At 43.9% G+C, this 17,167-nt stretch overlaps 1 protein-coding gene across 11 annotated transcripts in view; it reads left to right on the top strand.

Annotated features, from left to right (window-relative positions):
* The window catches only part of EPHA4 (EPH receptor A4), a 149,572-nt gene that overhangs the window by 58,500 nt on the left and 73,905 nt on the right, over positions 1-17,167 (top strand). For 9 of the 11 annotated variants that reach the window (XM_042995412.1, XM_042995414.1, XM_042995418.1 and 6 more), the window contains one exon: positions 11,617-11,772. The exons of 1 other annotated variant lie outside the window; for it this stretch is intronic. In XM_042995412.1, coding sequence (XP_042851346.1) covers positions 11,617-11,772 — 156 coding nt within the window. Of the gene's footprint in view, positions 1-11,616; positions 11,773-17,167 lie in introns of those variants that run through there. One more of the 11 variants, XM_042995431.1, reaches the window with a different exon arrangement.

The following is a 17,167-nucleotide window of genomic DNA, read 5'->3' as shown; positions in this document are numbered from 1 at the left end:
AAATATCAAAGGGTGAAAGAGACAATAGCAACTCATCAAAAAACCTGGCCCTCTCTGAAATGTCACGGGTAATCAAGTTCCATGTTAATGGCTTTAGATATGGATAGTACATCACTCTGAGTGATGTACTATCCACGGTGAGGATTGATAGTTTATATGGCAGGACTTAATCGAAATCTTTCCAAAGTATTCCCTTCAATTTTCAGTAATTTATGTTCAAATTCAAGGCAGAGATTAGGTGTTTTTAAAAACACGATTAAACGCTTTTTGCCTTTAGCTCATCTTAAAGTATTGTTTGTTCTTGATCGTCTTTCTTTATAGGGTGGTCATTTGTGTTTTTAGTAACCATCTGTTTCCTTTCTTCATACAGATTTTAACATATTAGAAAAGCCGATAAGCTTACATTTTGTCATAATCTTAAAATATTTTTAAGTCATTCAATTAAGTTCTGCTCCATATACGTGAACATTATGTCTTCAAATAGAATAGATAAATCGAAAACAAATATCAAATTAACATTTCTTCAATCTCGAAGTTTACTTACGAAAGTCATGGTCGTGGATATGTGAAATTTAGGTATGAGATAAAGGGAAAAAATACGGAATTTGGAGAGTTTAGGGATTAGATTGCTTCCCTGAATTAATTGTTTTTCAAGTCAATGTTAAAATCCCTTACTTTTTTTTTCACATAGAAAATTTTCAGTGCCATATGCGGAAGAAGAAGAACAAGGCTTAGAGTAAGTGTAGGGAATCTTTTATCTAACAAACTACACATTAAAAAAGAAATTATTCGGGGTGCCTGGGTAGCTCAGTTGGTTAAGCATCCGACTTCAGCTCAGGTCATGATCTCATGGTTGGTGGGTTCAAGCCCCGCGTTGGGCTTTGTGCTGAGCCTGGAGCCTGGAACCTGCTTCGGATTCTGTGTGTGTCTCTCTCTCTCTGCCCCTCTCTCTGCCCCTCCCCCACTCATGCTCTGTTTCTGTCTCAAAAATAAATAAACATTAAAAAAAGAAATTATTGCAATTCCAGTAATAATCACAAATAGTAATTTGCTGTGCTGCTTTCTGCTTTGACATTGTCATCCCTTATCAAGCCGATGTAATTTGTTTCTAACAGTGCTCTATCGTGATCCATTACAAATTCATAGTAACTCTATCTTAGAATTGTCCTGATTCAATAAATAAAAGTTTCTAACGGCACTGTAATCAAACCTGGTAGCAACCTCGGGGTTTTTTAGAACAAACAGAATAGATTATGTCTTTTTCAAAAGTCCCAAAGCCGCCCTTCACTTTATCTATCAGTCAAGTAACTTACATCTGTATTTGGAAGCCTGATTGCCTTTGTTGGAGCCTTTAAAAATTCCCCCACGAGGGAGAGCCCCAGGCGTACCAGCCGAAAGTTGCAGGTACAGAGATGACAGCCAGAAATCTTCATTCCCATCACTAACTTTACACAATAAGGAGGAGGGTTGTGTAGAGTTTCTGACAATGCAATGAGGTCTTGTCAACGTGCGGAGTCTGCTAATTAATTCCATGTTTAATTGAACTGTGTCTACTTCGGACCTTCTGTTGTTCAAGTGGACTCCCTCCAAATTCACCAAAAGAGAAATAGCTCCTTCCATAATTAGATTGTCTGTTCCCCAGGCAAGCAGGGGAAATAATAAGTTATTTCTCCACTGCATTCTTCTTGTTTGTGTTCAATAATTTTTTATGGAGTTAATTTAAATTGAGCAAGCTTTATGTGAACTTCCTTCCAGAGGATTTACTGCATCTTACGTGAAACCCGTCTACATCTGACATTTTAGAATTACCCACCTATTTATGAGATTATACTGCATTCTCTTCTTGAAAGAGCAACTCAATTTTCAGCATAGATTTTTCGTTCATTGTTTTTTCCCTCCATCTGTTTTTATGAAAGCTAGCTCCCAAGTCAGAGTGGAAACAATAGAAGGAGATGGAATGGAGAGAATGGGACAGGATTGTGGCTAGCTAGAAGAGAAGGTCTGGATCATAAACTATCGGTGGAAAGAAGAAACCTTGAATCCCCTCCCCCACCCCCACCCCCCACCCCCCACCAGTAATCTATTTCATTCTAAAAATATGTTTACATATTTTTAATACAAAAGAAATTTTTACCTGATACCTGCAGTCACTAAATGAGCTGCAGATGCTATGAACTGGAACTCACTCTAAAGTTTTCTATATCACGTTAGCAGGGGAAATGAAACAATTACGAGTAAGTTATCTTGCGATGATTTAGAAATTGTGTCCAGGACTATGTAAAATACGTGGGTCATCCACACTCTCCTCAGTTGCAGGCCAGCCACATAACACTGCAGCCCTAACAAATCACCCTTTTAATGAGTAGCTAATACAGGCCAGACACCAAACTTCACCCCTATCCGTTGTCTCATTTCATCATGACATCAGCCCCGCGCAGGAGAAAGTCGAAGTCCGAGGACTTAGTCTGTTCTAGTTCACATATCAAATAGATGGCAGGACTAAGAAGCAAATACGGGTCTAGAGGACTCTAGACCGAAGTGCTGGCCTTTCTCATTCTGTCCCCTGCTGCCCCTGCTGCAGACTCTTTTGGGGTCTGAAAAGAAGTCAGACAATGAGTAGAAATGTTAGAGAAAAAAGTAACCAGTGATTTGTTTCTGTACTACTTTTTGCTTTGGTCATTCTTTACTTTTACTTAACAATCTTTTTGTTGATGATTATGAAGCATCTCTGCCCTAAATATCTTAAGTTCCTGAAACGGATGTCCAGTCTATTCCTTTATAAACTTGATTGAGATAACCAAAATGAAATATTTTCCTTTTATCTGAAACTTTCTGTTTTCACCACCTCCCCTAAAGCCATTTCAACATAATACCCTGGGGGTAGTGAGGACCCAAAGTCACTAAAATCAGGTCAGAGCCTTTACGATTCGTACAGCTTTTATGTATTATTCAGGTGCTCAGTACAGGCTTGTACCTCGGCATGGATGGGACAAACTTGATTCCCATCTGGCCTTTCAGAACGAGAACCGCTGTCTTTCAGAAAGTGTTTTCTCCAGTGTATATTAAAAAAATCTCTATATAATTGTTCCATTATTTAATCACTTAAAAAACAAAACACATCACTTGGTTTTGCCATCCTGAATGTAGTATCCAGATAACAGAAGAGTGTTCTGAAATCAAATAAACAGGAATTAAACATGCCATTTAATAGTTTTGAAGCACAATGTCAAAAGAAAGGGGCAATTCATAGTACAGGTATTAGGGGACAATTACTTATTGGAGACAGTGCTAGTTTAGTAAGTGTCCTTTAGATTTTTGGATTAATCCATTTTTTTTTAAAGATTTAAAAAAAAATTTAAGTAATCGCTATACCCAGCGTGGGGCTGGCACTCACCACCCTGAGATCAAGAGTCCCATGCTCTACTGACTGAGCCATCCAGGCGTGTCGGATTAATCCATTTTTTATGAAAACATTCTACAACAGGATCTGTTCTATAATGTTGGGGTTTATTACACAGTGCAATTATACTGGTTTGAAGAATAATTTCGATTTCCTATGGAAGTCTTTCATTCTTTCAGTTTCAAAAAATGTCACATTTCTGGCACGTTCTCTCCCACCCCCCAAACCCGATTACTCTCCCCCCCCCCGATAATAATGAGGCCCAGTTGTCATTCCCTGTAGAGTTTGGGTCCTAGAAAAAGGATGAGATGGTTTTACCTAATTTGAGATGAACTGTCCTTTGACATTGTTACTGAGAGATGGGTCTGTTTGTTTACTGTTGGGCAGTGGTTTTCTTTTTTTCCTTTTTTAATTTTTTTTTAATGTTTATTTATTTTTGAGACAGAGAGAGACACAGCATGAGCAGGGAAGGGGCAGAGAGAGAGGGAGACACAGAATGTGAAGCAGGCTCCAGGCTCCGAGCTGTCAGCACAGAGCCCGACGCGGGGCTCGAACTCACGAACTGTGAGATGGTGACCTGAGCCGAAGTTGGACGCTTAACCGACTGAGCCACCCAGGCGCCCCTGGGCAGTGGTTTTCAAAGTGTGGTGCCCGGACCACAGTGTCATCAACCTGGAAATTTGTAGGAAATGCAAATTCTCGGGCCCCATCAAACAATCCAAAACTTGGACTGGAGTCCAGCAATTAATCTTTATACGAGACCTGCAAATCATTCTGGTGGATGTTAAAGTCTGAGAGTGACCGCTCCCGGGAATAGAAGCTAGGCATCCTTGCCAAATTTGTCCTACTTTAGTTTTATTTGTGCTATGATTTTAGCGGCACAAAGAGCAAAGGCGAGTGTCATTCTTTTATTGTGTAGAGGAAAACAATTTGAGCTCAGGATTCCCAGGAAATAAAACCTGAAAACAATAGAAAGTGAAAGTCAATCAGAATGTCTAATTGCAAAAATGTATAGCATCTAAGAGATACTGTCCCCCAAATCAGGTTAAACGTCATTTAACCAAGGGAATCATTTTATTTTTATTTTTTTATTTTTTTTTCAATATATGAAATTTATTGTCAAATTGGTTTCCATACAACACCCAGTGCTCATCCCAAAAGGTGCCCTCCTCAATACCCTTCCCCCACCCTCCTCTCCCTCCCACCCCCCATCAACCCTCAGTTTGTTCTCAGTTTTTAAGAGTCTCTTATGCTTTGGCTCTCTCCCACTCTAACCTCTTTTTTTTTTTTTTTTTTTTTTTTATCAAGGGAATCATTTTAAAAGTGGATTTAGTTAATACTACTACTGAGTCAGGTCAGTCTTCCAGGAAGGTGGTTGATGGAAAGTTTATTCTTCTTCTGCAGCAATAGTAACAAAGGGTTTTTTATTAAGCTTCACCATTCAGAACTAACGGAGGCCCTGTAGGGTAACAGAGACCACAGAACCTTGGATTCCACACCTAGTCCTGGAATGCTCTAGAAGGAACTACCATCGAAGATGAGTATGTTGGACTAGATCAAGTGTCAGCAAAGCAGTGCCCTCAGGCCTACCACCTGTTTTTGTATGGTCTGAGAGCCAAAAATGTTTTTTACAGATGACATTTGCAATCAATTCCATAATAGGGGACACTGTCTTTGATACCTAAGTAAGTGAAATGTTATCTTTCCAGATAAGAATTTCATTCTTGGGACTCCTGGGTGGCTCAGGCCGTTACGCATCCCACTTTGGCTCAGGTCACGATCTTAGAGTTCATGAGTTCGAGCCCCGCATCGGGCTCTATACGGACAGCTCAGAGCCTGGAGCCTGCTTCTGATTCTCTGTCTTCTTCTCTCTCTGCCTCCAGCCTGCTCACCCTCTGTCGCTCTCTTAAAAAGAAACCTTAAAAAAAAAAAGAATTTCATCCTTACCAACAGTAAATCTGTATTTTTTTAAAAATGACTTAATTATTACTATTTTATTTTGAATCCCATTAATAAAAAAATAAAGAAAATGTGTTAGAATTTTATCTTGCAATAGAAATACCTTCTTAATATTCTTTTTTTTTTTTTAACTTTTTAAATTTATTTTTGAGACAGGGAGAGACAGAGCATGAACAGGGGAGGGTCAGAGAGAGGGAGACACAGAATCGGAAACAGGCTCCAGGCTCTGAGCCGTCAGCACAGAGCCCGACGCGGGGCTTGAACTCACGGACGGTGAGATCATGACCTGAGCCGAAGTCGGACGCTTAACCGACCAAGCCACCCAGGCGCCCCATCTTCTTAATATTCTTAATCTTCCCCTTGGCCTGCAAAACCTAAATTCTGTGCTGTTTGGCTCTTTACAGAAATGTTTGCCAATCCCTGGACCAGTTGATTTTCAAGTTTCCTTCAAAAAACTCAAATGTTCAGTTACTCTCAGTGCGTATCAGTAAAACCAGTGTTGAGCCGTGTTTTCCTCTTCGGGAGTGAAATCTGATCAGATGGGCCCCCAAACAGAGCCCCATTTCTCTCGCCGTCCTCCCCCATGAGCGCAGTAATTCAGTCCACACCGCCTAGGTTAGAAAATCAACCTTGCTTGGGACAAATCCTTAACTTTGTTTGCCTCAGTTTTCCCATCTATGCAGTGGGAAAACAGTTCATGCTCAGGGCTTTCCCGAAGATGGCTGGGGCTTGCGTTGTTATAAACACCGCAAAGCGGAAACCTTATTTGACAGATTGTTTTCCTTTCCCATCAATTTTTCTTACATCATTCATATAATAGTCTAGCAAGTAAACGGTTAATCAGAGAACTGAGTTTGATAATGCCCTTTAAAAGTGACTCTGATACTTCTCAGGTAGATTTCCTAAACCTACCAGATCTACTGTGGAGCCAGTCAGTACTCCGAGGGCAGTGTCCCCATAGAACCTATTTGGAAGTGTGTGCAGAATAGCATGCCTACACGAAGAGGCTGGAGGGACCCATGGGCTCTCCCCAGCGCCATCTGTTCCCTGGAGACTAGTTTGCACATAAGGTTCGTTTCCTGGGCGCCTTGGTGGCTCAGTGGGTTGGCTCGGGTCGTGATCTCGCTGTTAGTTAAGTTCCAGCCCTTGGTGAGTTCGCCTCTGCCTTGGGCTCTCAGTGCAGAACCCACTGGGGATCCCCTTTCTCCCTCTCTCTCTCTCTCACTCTCCCTCTCTCTCTCTCTCCGTCTCTGTCTCTCTCCCAAAAATGAATAAACTTAAAACAAAACAAGACAAAACAAAACAAAACAAAAAGCCAAGGTTCAAATTTCCCCCAGAGAGCCACTGCTAAAAGTTCAGCCTTGACCTTCAGGACACTCTGTATTAAAATGCAAATTTGTTACCTAGGAAGGTAATTTTTAACCCTTTTGTGCCTATTTCTGAGTACTTGAGCCAAAATTAGGTTTTTCAAATTAGCTAGGTGCCTGAGAGCAGCGCTTAAATAGAAACTGACCCGATTCTCTGATTCTCTGAGGTGGGCTTAGGCTAAGCCTCGTAAAGGTGCTGGGGTGACTGTGACGCGTGCCCCAGCACTTTCTGCGCTCAGCCTTTACGAGAGTCCCTGTGCGCATGCGTGCAGCCACAGGCGCCTTACTATGAGGGACTTTGAGAGTAGCACTGTCCAACAGAAACAGATTGCAAGCCTCTCAGATAATTTCAAGTTTAGTAGCCACATGAAAAAAAAAAAAAAGGTGAGATCCACCATGCGAAATTAATTTTAATGGTACATTTTTCTGACTTGCTATACCCCCCTGCATTATTGCTTCAATATGTAATCAATATAAAAACTATTCATGAGAGACTTTGCTTTTGCGGCCCTAAGCCTTTGGAATCCAGCGTGTATTTAAGGCTTAGAGCCTGCTCTGGACCAGATCAGTAGCTGCCTATGGCCTAAAGCCGTCGTACCGGCCAGTGCAGCTCTGAGAGCCTTTAGAAACTGCTTCGCAGGTTGCAGAGCATAGCACTGGTTGTGAAAACAACCCCACGATGGGCTGGGGGCACAAGTGGAAGCTGGGACCATCCTCAGTTCTTCTGTAGTCTGTTTCATCGGTGTCGGATTTTTGCTGACGGTCAGTGTTCACCCTGTGTAACTGCATAACGACTTTCATCAGCACACGAGCCGGGGTTAGATACTGACTTCCACTTAATTGTGTGACCTCAGGCAAGTTACTTGCAACCCTCAGTTTCTTCACTTGCAAAACGCGGATAGTGATAAAGTCTCAAGCTCAAGGGATCCTTGTGAAGATGAAATGAAACGATGCCTATGAACACCTTAAGTGCTTGATGTATCATCACAGGTGCTGTTATCGTTAGATATTCTTACAACCAGAATGGTTTCAAAATGAACTGTAAAGACAGTCTTTATTTCTCTGGGAAGGGGGAAAACGACCACCCCATCTATATACAATGTTGTTAAAGAGTGGGTTTAACTAGCTCCTTGAATTTGGCATTGCACCTCGTGGCAATCATCTGTGCACCGAGAAATCCTGAAGGTACTACATCATCTTAAGAACATTTTGGTTTTGTGTTTCACCGGAAATTATGATGTGTAAGTATTCCACAGGGAAACTTCTGTAGAAGACTATCCTTAAAATGCAACCTGTTATGGCACTGGGTGAGCCAATGAAAGAAAAGAAGAGAGTTTTGCTTTCTCTTCTTGTCCTCACTTGTCTTCTCCTTTTGTTTAGAGTCAGCAGAAAGAGCTCATTACAGCAAAACTAAAGGAAGTGAATTCAGAGTTTTCACTGCACACGTGAACTCATCCTCCCACAATGACGTATCTGAAAGGCCAAATAAGGCGCTCCTTCCTAACTGTACTCCAGCGAGGGGGCAGGAGGAATTACACACGCTCTTGGGTGTAGAGTGTACAATTTGACTCATTCCTAACTTGCTTCCCGAGCCCCGGCCATAAAAAAAACACAGTGGAATAGTTCTCACCTCTGGGAGAATGAAGGAAAATCACAACACATGTCAATGCTTGTTAGACCACATACACCTTTCGTGGGGATTTTGTTTGGAATGAAAGATGCAGTGACATTTTTAAAATGCAAATAGGTGGTGAATAAATACGGGATCTACTTCCACATTCATGCACCAAATGCTAGACGACTGTGAACCACAAGAGCAAAGAAACGTACCTAACCATCAACTTACTAGGTCATTTTGAACGTAGGCAGCACAATGGCCGCGTGCATGAAAAACCGCTCCTGTATTTTGAGAGAGCCTTTCTAAGAATGCTGAAATATTAATAACATGGTCTTAATGTAGTTGAAGACAAAGGAATGTGTTAAGGGCGGCAAGGGTGGCCGAGAATAGCACAATGACAATGTGGTATTTTCCCTTGCGCTTGTAAAAGCAAGAGGAAAAGAGAGTAAAAATAGTCAGTGCGTTTAAAACACAACAGCCCTCAATTTTCCAAATGGGTATAAAACTCCGTATTCCACAAATGAATTCACATACACCTAACTCTTGCCAACACATTCCTACCAGCTTCAAGGAAACGTAGACAAACTATAAACTTGCGATCTCATTTTTCCCTGAAATTACCATAAATATACAACTAATTTTTGAACTTTAGGAAATTCAAGACATCCTCTCATTTGACTTCTGTGAACTCTGAATTTAATTTTTTAACTGGAAGTAGTCTGATCAGAATAGAAGTTGACGAAATAGCAATAGTCTGTTTTTCTCTTCCTTACAACTTTCTCGACGTGCTCTGTTTTCGTGTTGCGGTGAATAAATCACAGGCCAATTTTTCTTGTCACTCTTCCACTCCCATTGTGAGTTTTTAGGTGTTGCTGCCTGATGAAGTGGAGGTGCATAAGGATCATCAAGAACATGGAGAATTAAAAAAAAATTTTTTTTTTAAATGTTTATTTAGTTTTGGGAGAGAGAGAGGGAGAAAGAGAGAGAGAGACAGAGAGAGAGAGAAAACAACCAGGGGAGGGGCAGAGAGAGTGGGAGACAGAGAATCAGAAACAGGCTCCAGGCTCTGAAGCTGTCAGCACAGAACCTGATGCAGGGCTCGAACTCACGAAACCAGGAGATCACGACCCGAGCCCAAGTCCCACCCTTAACTGACGGAGCCACCCAGGCGCGCCAGGAACACGGAAGATTTCAATCCACTCTCCAGATGCGGAAAAATAAAGCAATTTATGCCTTCTCCTCAGTCCTAGCTCTACCAAGCCTGGCACCACGTTTCCACAACTTGCCTTTGTTGGCTGTGACTCAGTAACCCCCAGGACCCAGTGGATTTGTTTCTGAGTTCCGGGACTCGCTGCGTTTGATGTGGGAAGGACAAGCTTGACCCTCAGTGCATCTTTCTCCCCAAGCTGGTGTTTCTGATTTTAGTCGAAACCCTAGGGCCATCTTAAGCATGACCAAAAAGCACCTTGCATGTTGAACCATCCCTAATTATGTGATGGGTATAGACTTGAGACACATAAATCTCAGTCATCGGAGCAACCTGTTTTTCTAAGATTCTCCGGTCCAGTGAGAGACGAAAGCAAATAAGGGAGAGATTGATCTCCTAGTGCTTTTTATTGTCGGTGCTCCACACATCATAAAGTTTTGGCTCGTTAAAGGAAATTCCATAAACAACTTCAGTTAATAATAGTGAAATAACCGTGTGCCTTTCTGGAGCTTCTGCTAAACTCCCTTTCCGCTTGCCATTACCAGAGCATGATTAAGAAAATACCAACAGGCTGTTCAAAGGGGAGGAATAGACTCCAACTGGGAGCCGTACAGATGCTTGAGGGATGAGTAATGAGACAAGGGAACGTGGCCATATCTCCTCAGAGAATCACGCAGTTTTGCGGATCTCTTTTTTTTTGTCTCCTCATTCGAGTGAAACCCGCTGGGTTTCTGGCGTGGTCGGTCTCCTTTCGTGGCCAGGCTGATGGCAAATGCCTAACGGGCTCTTCTCCCAGCTGGTATTTTTGATAGTTTAGGAACATCTTAAGGACGAGATAAATGGACAACATTGAAAGTGAATCGTACTGGAAAGGTGGTGGGTATCTGTCACCTTTTTTTTTTTAAACCTCTGGTTGCCCGAAACAACTTTATTTTTCATGGCTTTGTCGCTGTGGGTTTACTACTGATGGTGTTGGTCAATTTCTATTCCAAGTGGAGACAGATTTGGGAGGTGATGGTGAAGGGCAGAGGGGAGAAGCAGAGGCAGGGGGGAGCAAGGCCCTATTAATTATTTTTTATTGTGAGGTTTCCCAGAATTATTGAGATTTTCCACATTAGGAAAAGCTGCCATCGGTGTCAGTGTGATGTTTGCGAAGATGAAGTCATGGAAAGCATGTCAGGTGCATAAAGAACTATATGGCCCATGTTCTCTGCAGCAGCCACTTAGGGTGTGTGAGCATAGGGAGGCAGGGGGGTGTTGAAAAAATAGAGAGAGGGAAAAACAAGAGGGTTTTATTAATCTGAAAATGAACATAAAATATCGGCTGATCTTAAAAAAAAAAAAAAAATCTTAGTGTGTTATAGTCCAGAATCTACTGTCGGTACTTTATATTACTTTCCCTTGAAATCGTGACCCATGTCTTACCAACTCTTTTCTTTTATGCCTCGTTGCCTTTGTTGGCCTTTTGCTTTGGTGCCCTCTGTACCGGTAATTAGGAAATCATCACCGATAATTTTTCTGTGAGCGTTTGGATACGCTTCCGACTGTTGGTTCAAGACCACGCTCTCAGATTCCGTAGCATGTAGCCAAGAGCGTAGGTTTGGGGGAGAGAACACTTGCGTCCAAGCTGGTCCCTGACCTTTACCTGACGCGTGCTCTGCCACCAAGAATGGACTTTTCAAAGCCAGCATCCCAAATTTCCAAGGGAGGGCTGATAACAGTACGTGTGTGCAAGCTGTTCATCGGGATTGGATGCCATCCTGCATGTAAGCAGCGTACCTGCACGCAAGAAGCCCTCGGGAAACATACCTGCAATTTGACGGATACCGCTGGTTTTAAGAAAATGTCTCCCGTCGGGCTCCTTGCCACCTGGCCGGGAATGTAATGACCTTTGAAGAATGACTGTAACCGATTAATGTTTTTCGTTGCTTTACCTGCGTCTCCAGCCAGGTGATCACTAGCGATTCACAGAAACGTCCCCCTCCTGCTGGGTCAAGGAGGTGACGTTTCGCTCTGCTCTGTTAGTGGTGGCTTATATTGGTGTGTGTTTCCTTCTTTCCCGTAGCCTGCAAAATTGGCTATTACAAGGCCCTCTCCACGGATGCCACCTGTGCCAAGTGCCCGCCCCACAGCTACTCTGTCTGGGAAGGAGCCACATCGTGCACCTGTGACCGAGGCTTTTTCAGAGCCGACAACGACGCGGCCTCTATGCCCTGCACCCGTAAGTTGCGTGCTTCTGTCTCGTTTCTTCGATGCCAACGGCTGCCGTTCCCGCCTGGCTGGGTCTTCTCCCAAGATGACCAGGCAGGGGGCAGGTTAGATGGACTGTGAAATCTTTTGTTACTCAAAGCAGGAGGAATGCTTATGAAAAGGAAGGATCCGTCTCGCTGTCCGGGTCGCCTTCAAAACGCACAGCTGACCACAGGCCACTTTCTGGAGCAGTGATGGAGCTCTCAGGGGTTGTCCGGCAGTGCGATTAGAGCTGAGATTGGAATTTATACATGGCTCTACCGTCTCCTTCCGGAGTCTTGGGGAAGCCTGACAGCTGCGGGGGAGACAGGCCCTGGGCAGGGTTCCGGGGACGGGATCACGTGTGGGCTGTGGTTTCAGTTTGGGCACTGAGGTCATGGCTTGCGTTGTCATTACCCTTCTTCCCTCTTTCCTCATAGTTTTGTGTTCATAACATTTAGGCCCGGGTCCTAATAAACGCCTGTTTAATGATAGGCACTCAATACATGCCGGGCTAATGAATGGATGGGGTTGGCCCCTTGGTATGCAGAGGAACAGAGGAGTCTGTTCTCCCACTTTCTGTGGACCGAGCTGCTAGTGTTGCCATTGCTTCCACCAGCACTGTGGGCTGCCACAGACCCTGCCGTGGCTGTGACCTTGACCAGAATAGGCAGCCGGGGGGGGGGGGGGGGGCGGGGCGGGCAGGCGTTCCACTCATGGTGCTTCCATCGCGTGAGTCAGTGTGTCGAGGGACAGAGCCAGGCACGCAGGGTTCGCACATGTTCTGTCTTTGTTTCCAACATCCCTCCCTCCCCACAGTTAAGAGCAGGTTGACAGTTTAGTCTCCTAAGTTTCGTCTCCGGTTCCTCATCTGTAGAATGGAGTTAAAAATAGTACCTCCGTCATCGTTGTTGGTATTTAGCACCGTCCTGTGGGCCATGTTAGCATAGAAATGCAAAAAGTGACGCTACTCAGTATATTTTAGCTTTTACTGTGTTTATGGCTGTTACTGTTTTGTTCACTATTACAAATTCCATCTTGGCTGGCCTGGAGCCAACATCCCTCCAGATAGAAGTATTTTCTGGCTGTGAGGCCATTGTCTGGTTAAGTCAAGTATCAGCCTTAAAAGGAGTGGGAAGAGATTCCAGATCCATCCTAAATTTGGACTGAGATTACCGGACCCTCCAGAGTTTCTTTTATAAACGACGACAGCAGTAAGAACCATTTCACAGAGGCGCCTGAGTGGCTCAGTCAGTGGAACGTCTGACTTGCTTTCGGCTTAGGTCATGATCCAGTGTCGGGCTCTGGGCTGAACGTGGAGCCTGCTTGAGATTCTATCTCTCCTTCTCCCTCTGCCCCTCCCCTGCTCACACACGTGAGCTTCCTCTCTCTATCTCTCTGTCTCTCAAAAAAAAAATAATAAGAAGAACGGGGTGCCTGGGTGGTTCAGTCGGTTAAGCATCTGACTCTGGATTTCAGCTCTGGTTATGATCTTATGGTTCTGTGAGTTCAAGCCCTGCACTGAGCTCTGCGCTGGCAGTGTGGAGCCTCCTTGGGGTTCTGTCTCTCTTTCCCACCTCTCTCTGCCCCTCCCCAGCTTGCCCTCTCTTCTCTCTCTCAAAGTAAATAAATAAACTTAAAAAACAAAACAAAACAAAACAAAACAAAACAAGAAGAATCATTTTATGATACCCAGGTAATGTATCAGACACTTTCAATACACCTCATCACAGGGCTCATAGTAAACCAAATCTATAAAATAGGCATTATTTTCAGTTTATGCACGACGTAATTGCCAGCTCAGAGATGTTAAGAAGGAGCCCAGGACCCCACCCCAGCTTGGTGCACAACCAGAAGACTGACATTTTTCTTATCACAGGCAGGCTCTCTTGTCCACTCCCCCCCGGGGTCGAACTCAAACTCCCTCCTGAGGGAAGGAGAATACGAGGGCCAGCCTCGGGTGTAAGTGTAAATGGGCAAAGACTTCCTCGTTTTCTTTTTGTGTTCCTTCCCTAGACTAAGTACTTTCTCTAGATGGCCATGATGTTTGATAAACTCAAGTCCCAGGCTTTTTCTTTTCCAACCTGAGTATCCTCATCCCGTGTTCCACTCTGTGGGATTAGGTAAACACTCCTCCTCTGACCACACCGGCTGCCAACAGTTCCCTGGGTGTGGGGTTTTAGGGCACCAGTACACTCAAAGGGCAGTATTGGGGCCAGACCGTGTGATGGCTGCCTTCATGCAGTCTATCTTTCCATACAGATAGAGCCTTCCCCAGCCTGCAGCCCGACTGTGTTAAGAACCTCATAAAATTCATCTTTGATGGCAAGATGGTCTGGCTCTTGCCTCCAGGCATTTTCAGTCTCATGATTCCGATCTGTCACCAGCATTCTAGGACCATGGGCCCATCACGTAACTACTGCAGCTTGCTACATGGGAGCAGCTTAGGGAGACCCCAGAGGTCACCACCTGCCTGGGTTACTGGAATGCTTTGCCGTGTGTGTAAGTGTGGTAGCCGAGCCCTTGGAATTTTATGTTTGCGTAGGCATAAATTGTTGGCTGTATCTTGAGGATCCAAATGAGAAAAAGAAAATACGGGTTTTAGCAATTGGGGGGCATCAAAAAGTTTCAGAGCTAAAGTAACTTTTGCATTTGTCGGCGATTGCTTTCAATAACGTGAACAAAGGAACACTGGCAGCTTTTTGTGTCACTGATAAAAGATCCATGAAAATACCGACGCAATATGTGATCTTTTTCCCTCCGGTCCATCCTCTTAGTACTCCGCCTACACTTTACTGACTCAAGCTCTTTGTGTTATTCTAAGTTTATTGCGTCCCTCTGACTCGAGCTAGGAGGAAGCACGGTGCTGTTAACACCACAAAGTTCTGAGGTTGTTCAACCCCTCGACGCCACTTACCCATCGGTCAGCTGGGATTCTCATGATCTGCCTGTCGGGTTGTTTTGAGAATTAAACAAGAAAATATTTGTAAAGGTCTGGCACATGGTAGGGATCTAACAAATGTTTGGTCCCTTCTTGGGTCCCCAGCTGGTCACTTCCTCCCCCAAACCACGTCCACACCACACTGCCAGCGCGTCTGACTGCCTCTCTATGGTGCTTTTTTCACTTGACCGTGCAATTGAATTGCCCAGTGGCTGCACTAGACTCCAGAATCTCTGGGGATAAGATTCAGGCATCAGCATTTTCAAAAGCTGCCCCTGTAATTGCATTGTAAACACAAAGTTGAGCCCACTTCTCTACAGAGTTTATTTTTAAGTGTTTTTTTTTTTTAATTTAATAAACATTAACTACATAAGACTCTGAAGACCTCCTTGGAGACAAGGATAATTGGAGGGGGGGTGACCATATTTTGCTAATAGGTTTACTAGTAAATTAAGCAGCAGAATTATAGTCTCTTCTACTTTACAGCTCACGTTAGATTTTTCCCTTCCTGCACTGTCCCATACTGTAGCCACTAGGCACATATGACTCTTTAAATTTAAAATTCAGTTTCCAATTTATGCTGTGCCATATTTCAAGGGCTCCCTAGCCGCATGGGGCCAGTGGTGACCATACTGGACAGCTCCTCTGTGGAGTATTTTTGCCATCGCAGAAAGTCCTGGACGGCACTTAGTAGGCATTTCAATAGAGAAGACAGTGGGAGTTTCTCAAAGAACCTCCTGTTCAAATAACCCACAGAATGAAGCCCTTCCCCCTTGCCTCGCCGCCCCCCCCCCCACCCAGCTTTATCGGATTCTTTTGACAAGATGTGGGGGAGAGAAAGGAACATAAACATCAGGGATCCTTTCAAACCGACTCCAGCCTTTAATCAGTTCTTACCAGTTGGTTAAGCCAGGTGACAAAGCCAATTCCCTTGTGCTGACAGCCATGATAATCAGGCACCTTCTTTGTTCATTATGCTATCTTTAACTCCAGCATTCTCATGCAGCCCTGCATTTAGTGATCGCTCACTGTGACGGCACGCTAATGAAGAAATAAAACACACTATCTGAGCCTCATTCTTCTAACCAAAGAGAGACTCTGCTCCACTGGTTTGTAAAATCAGGTTTTTGTTCACTCGGGGAACGATTAGACCAGGTGAACACAAGCAGCATCGGCTAATTTAGAAGGAAACACCTAAGAAGGTCTTCATACCATGCACGCTGCTTGAGAACTTCAAAGGATTAAATGGCCAATAAACACTATCTTTAGGAGTGCCTCTCTTGGCGCTTCCGGTTAAGGTTAGCATAAATGGCCGCCTGTGGGATAGGCTGTATTTCCGTGGAAGCATCACGAATATTTTCGAGAAAATAATCCGCACCCCGGTTAGAACAGAGAGTTAGAAGAAATGCTTCTTAAATATCAATGCACGTAGGAAGCACCCGGAAGTCACTAGGGGTTAGCAGGAGAAGTCGGGCCTGATAGGCTGCATTTGTGACAAATTCCCAGCTATTGCTGGTCTGTGGACCATCTTCGGGTGGTAAGGATTTAGATCCTTCCTGATGGATGGCAGGAGACAGGAGGCCCTCTTTTCTGTGGCTGTAACTGTCAGGCCTATTCTTCAGCTCAGTGGTGACTCTAGGAAGATAATTTCAAGGGTGGGGGACATTCTCCCTTGATGGAAATTGAATCCTTCCTTTGTCTCCCAGAAGAAAACCCAACCTGGTTTGGAGTTACATCATCAAATACACTCACCATGGAGCTTTGTTTGTTTGTTTGTTTGTTTGTATTTTCTACCACAGTCCCCCCCAGGTTACTGCCTCACAGTGGAAATGTCAATGTTCACCTCAGACACGGGTATCAGTCAAGAAAGGTGACAGGGTTTTTGTGACTGCCAGCAACACAGACTCCCATACCTGTCTACACACAAGGATGCCGTTCAAGCTGATGAAGAAATTTTGATCTCGTGAATCATTTCTTAGAGGGAATTTGAATGTGATTTTTATTAAAGAGATACATGTCATTTAACTCTACTGATAACCAGCCCCTCCCCTCCAGATCTCTTTCACCTCCCTCTTACCTTTCTCTGTAGTCAGGAATGTGGTCTGACAGTCAGCAGTGGTGGGAGAAGGCAACTACATGCCTGTGCAGGAAGACTTTTGATTACCTTAGTTATTTAGTTGCTTGTTCAGTGATGATAGTGAGAAAGGTCTTTCCCTCCCCGGGAGACCGAACCTATATCATATTTAAGGCGACTTGCCAACCCCTTACTGTGTTGCAAAATGTACTAGACAAAAATGCCTTCTAGAAGAAGTGAATTGGCTTCGGATATCTGGGAAGGAAAAGCTGATTTGTTATTTTGCCACCTTGACTTCTGAACACCATTACCAGAATGGTTTCCTGTACGTTTCAGTTGGAAATCTGTCCTTGTGCTTTGGGGTGCTCTTTG

The sequence above is a fragment of the Panthera tigris genome, chromosome C1, assembly GCF_018350195.1.
Source record: "Panthera tigris isolate Pti1 chromosome C1, P.tigris_Pti1_mat1.1, whole genome shotgun sequence".
In the NCBI taxonomy this organism is placed as follows: domain Eukaryota; kingdom Metazoa; phylum Chordata; class Mammalia; order Carnivora; family Felidae; genus Panthera; species Panthera tigris.
This window is presented reverse-complemented; position numbering and strand designations above follow the sequence as displayed.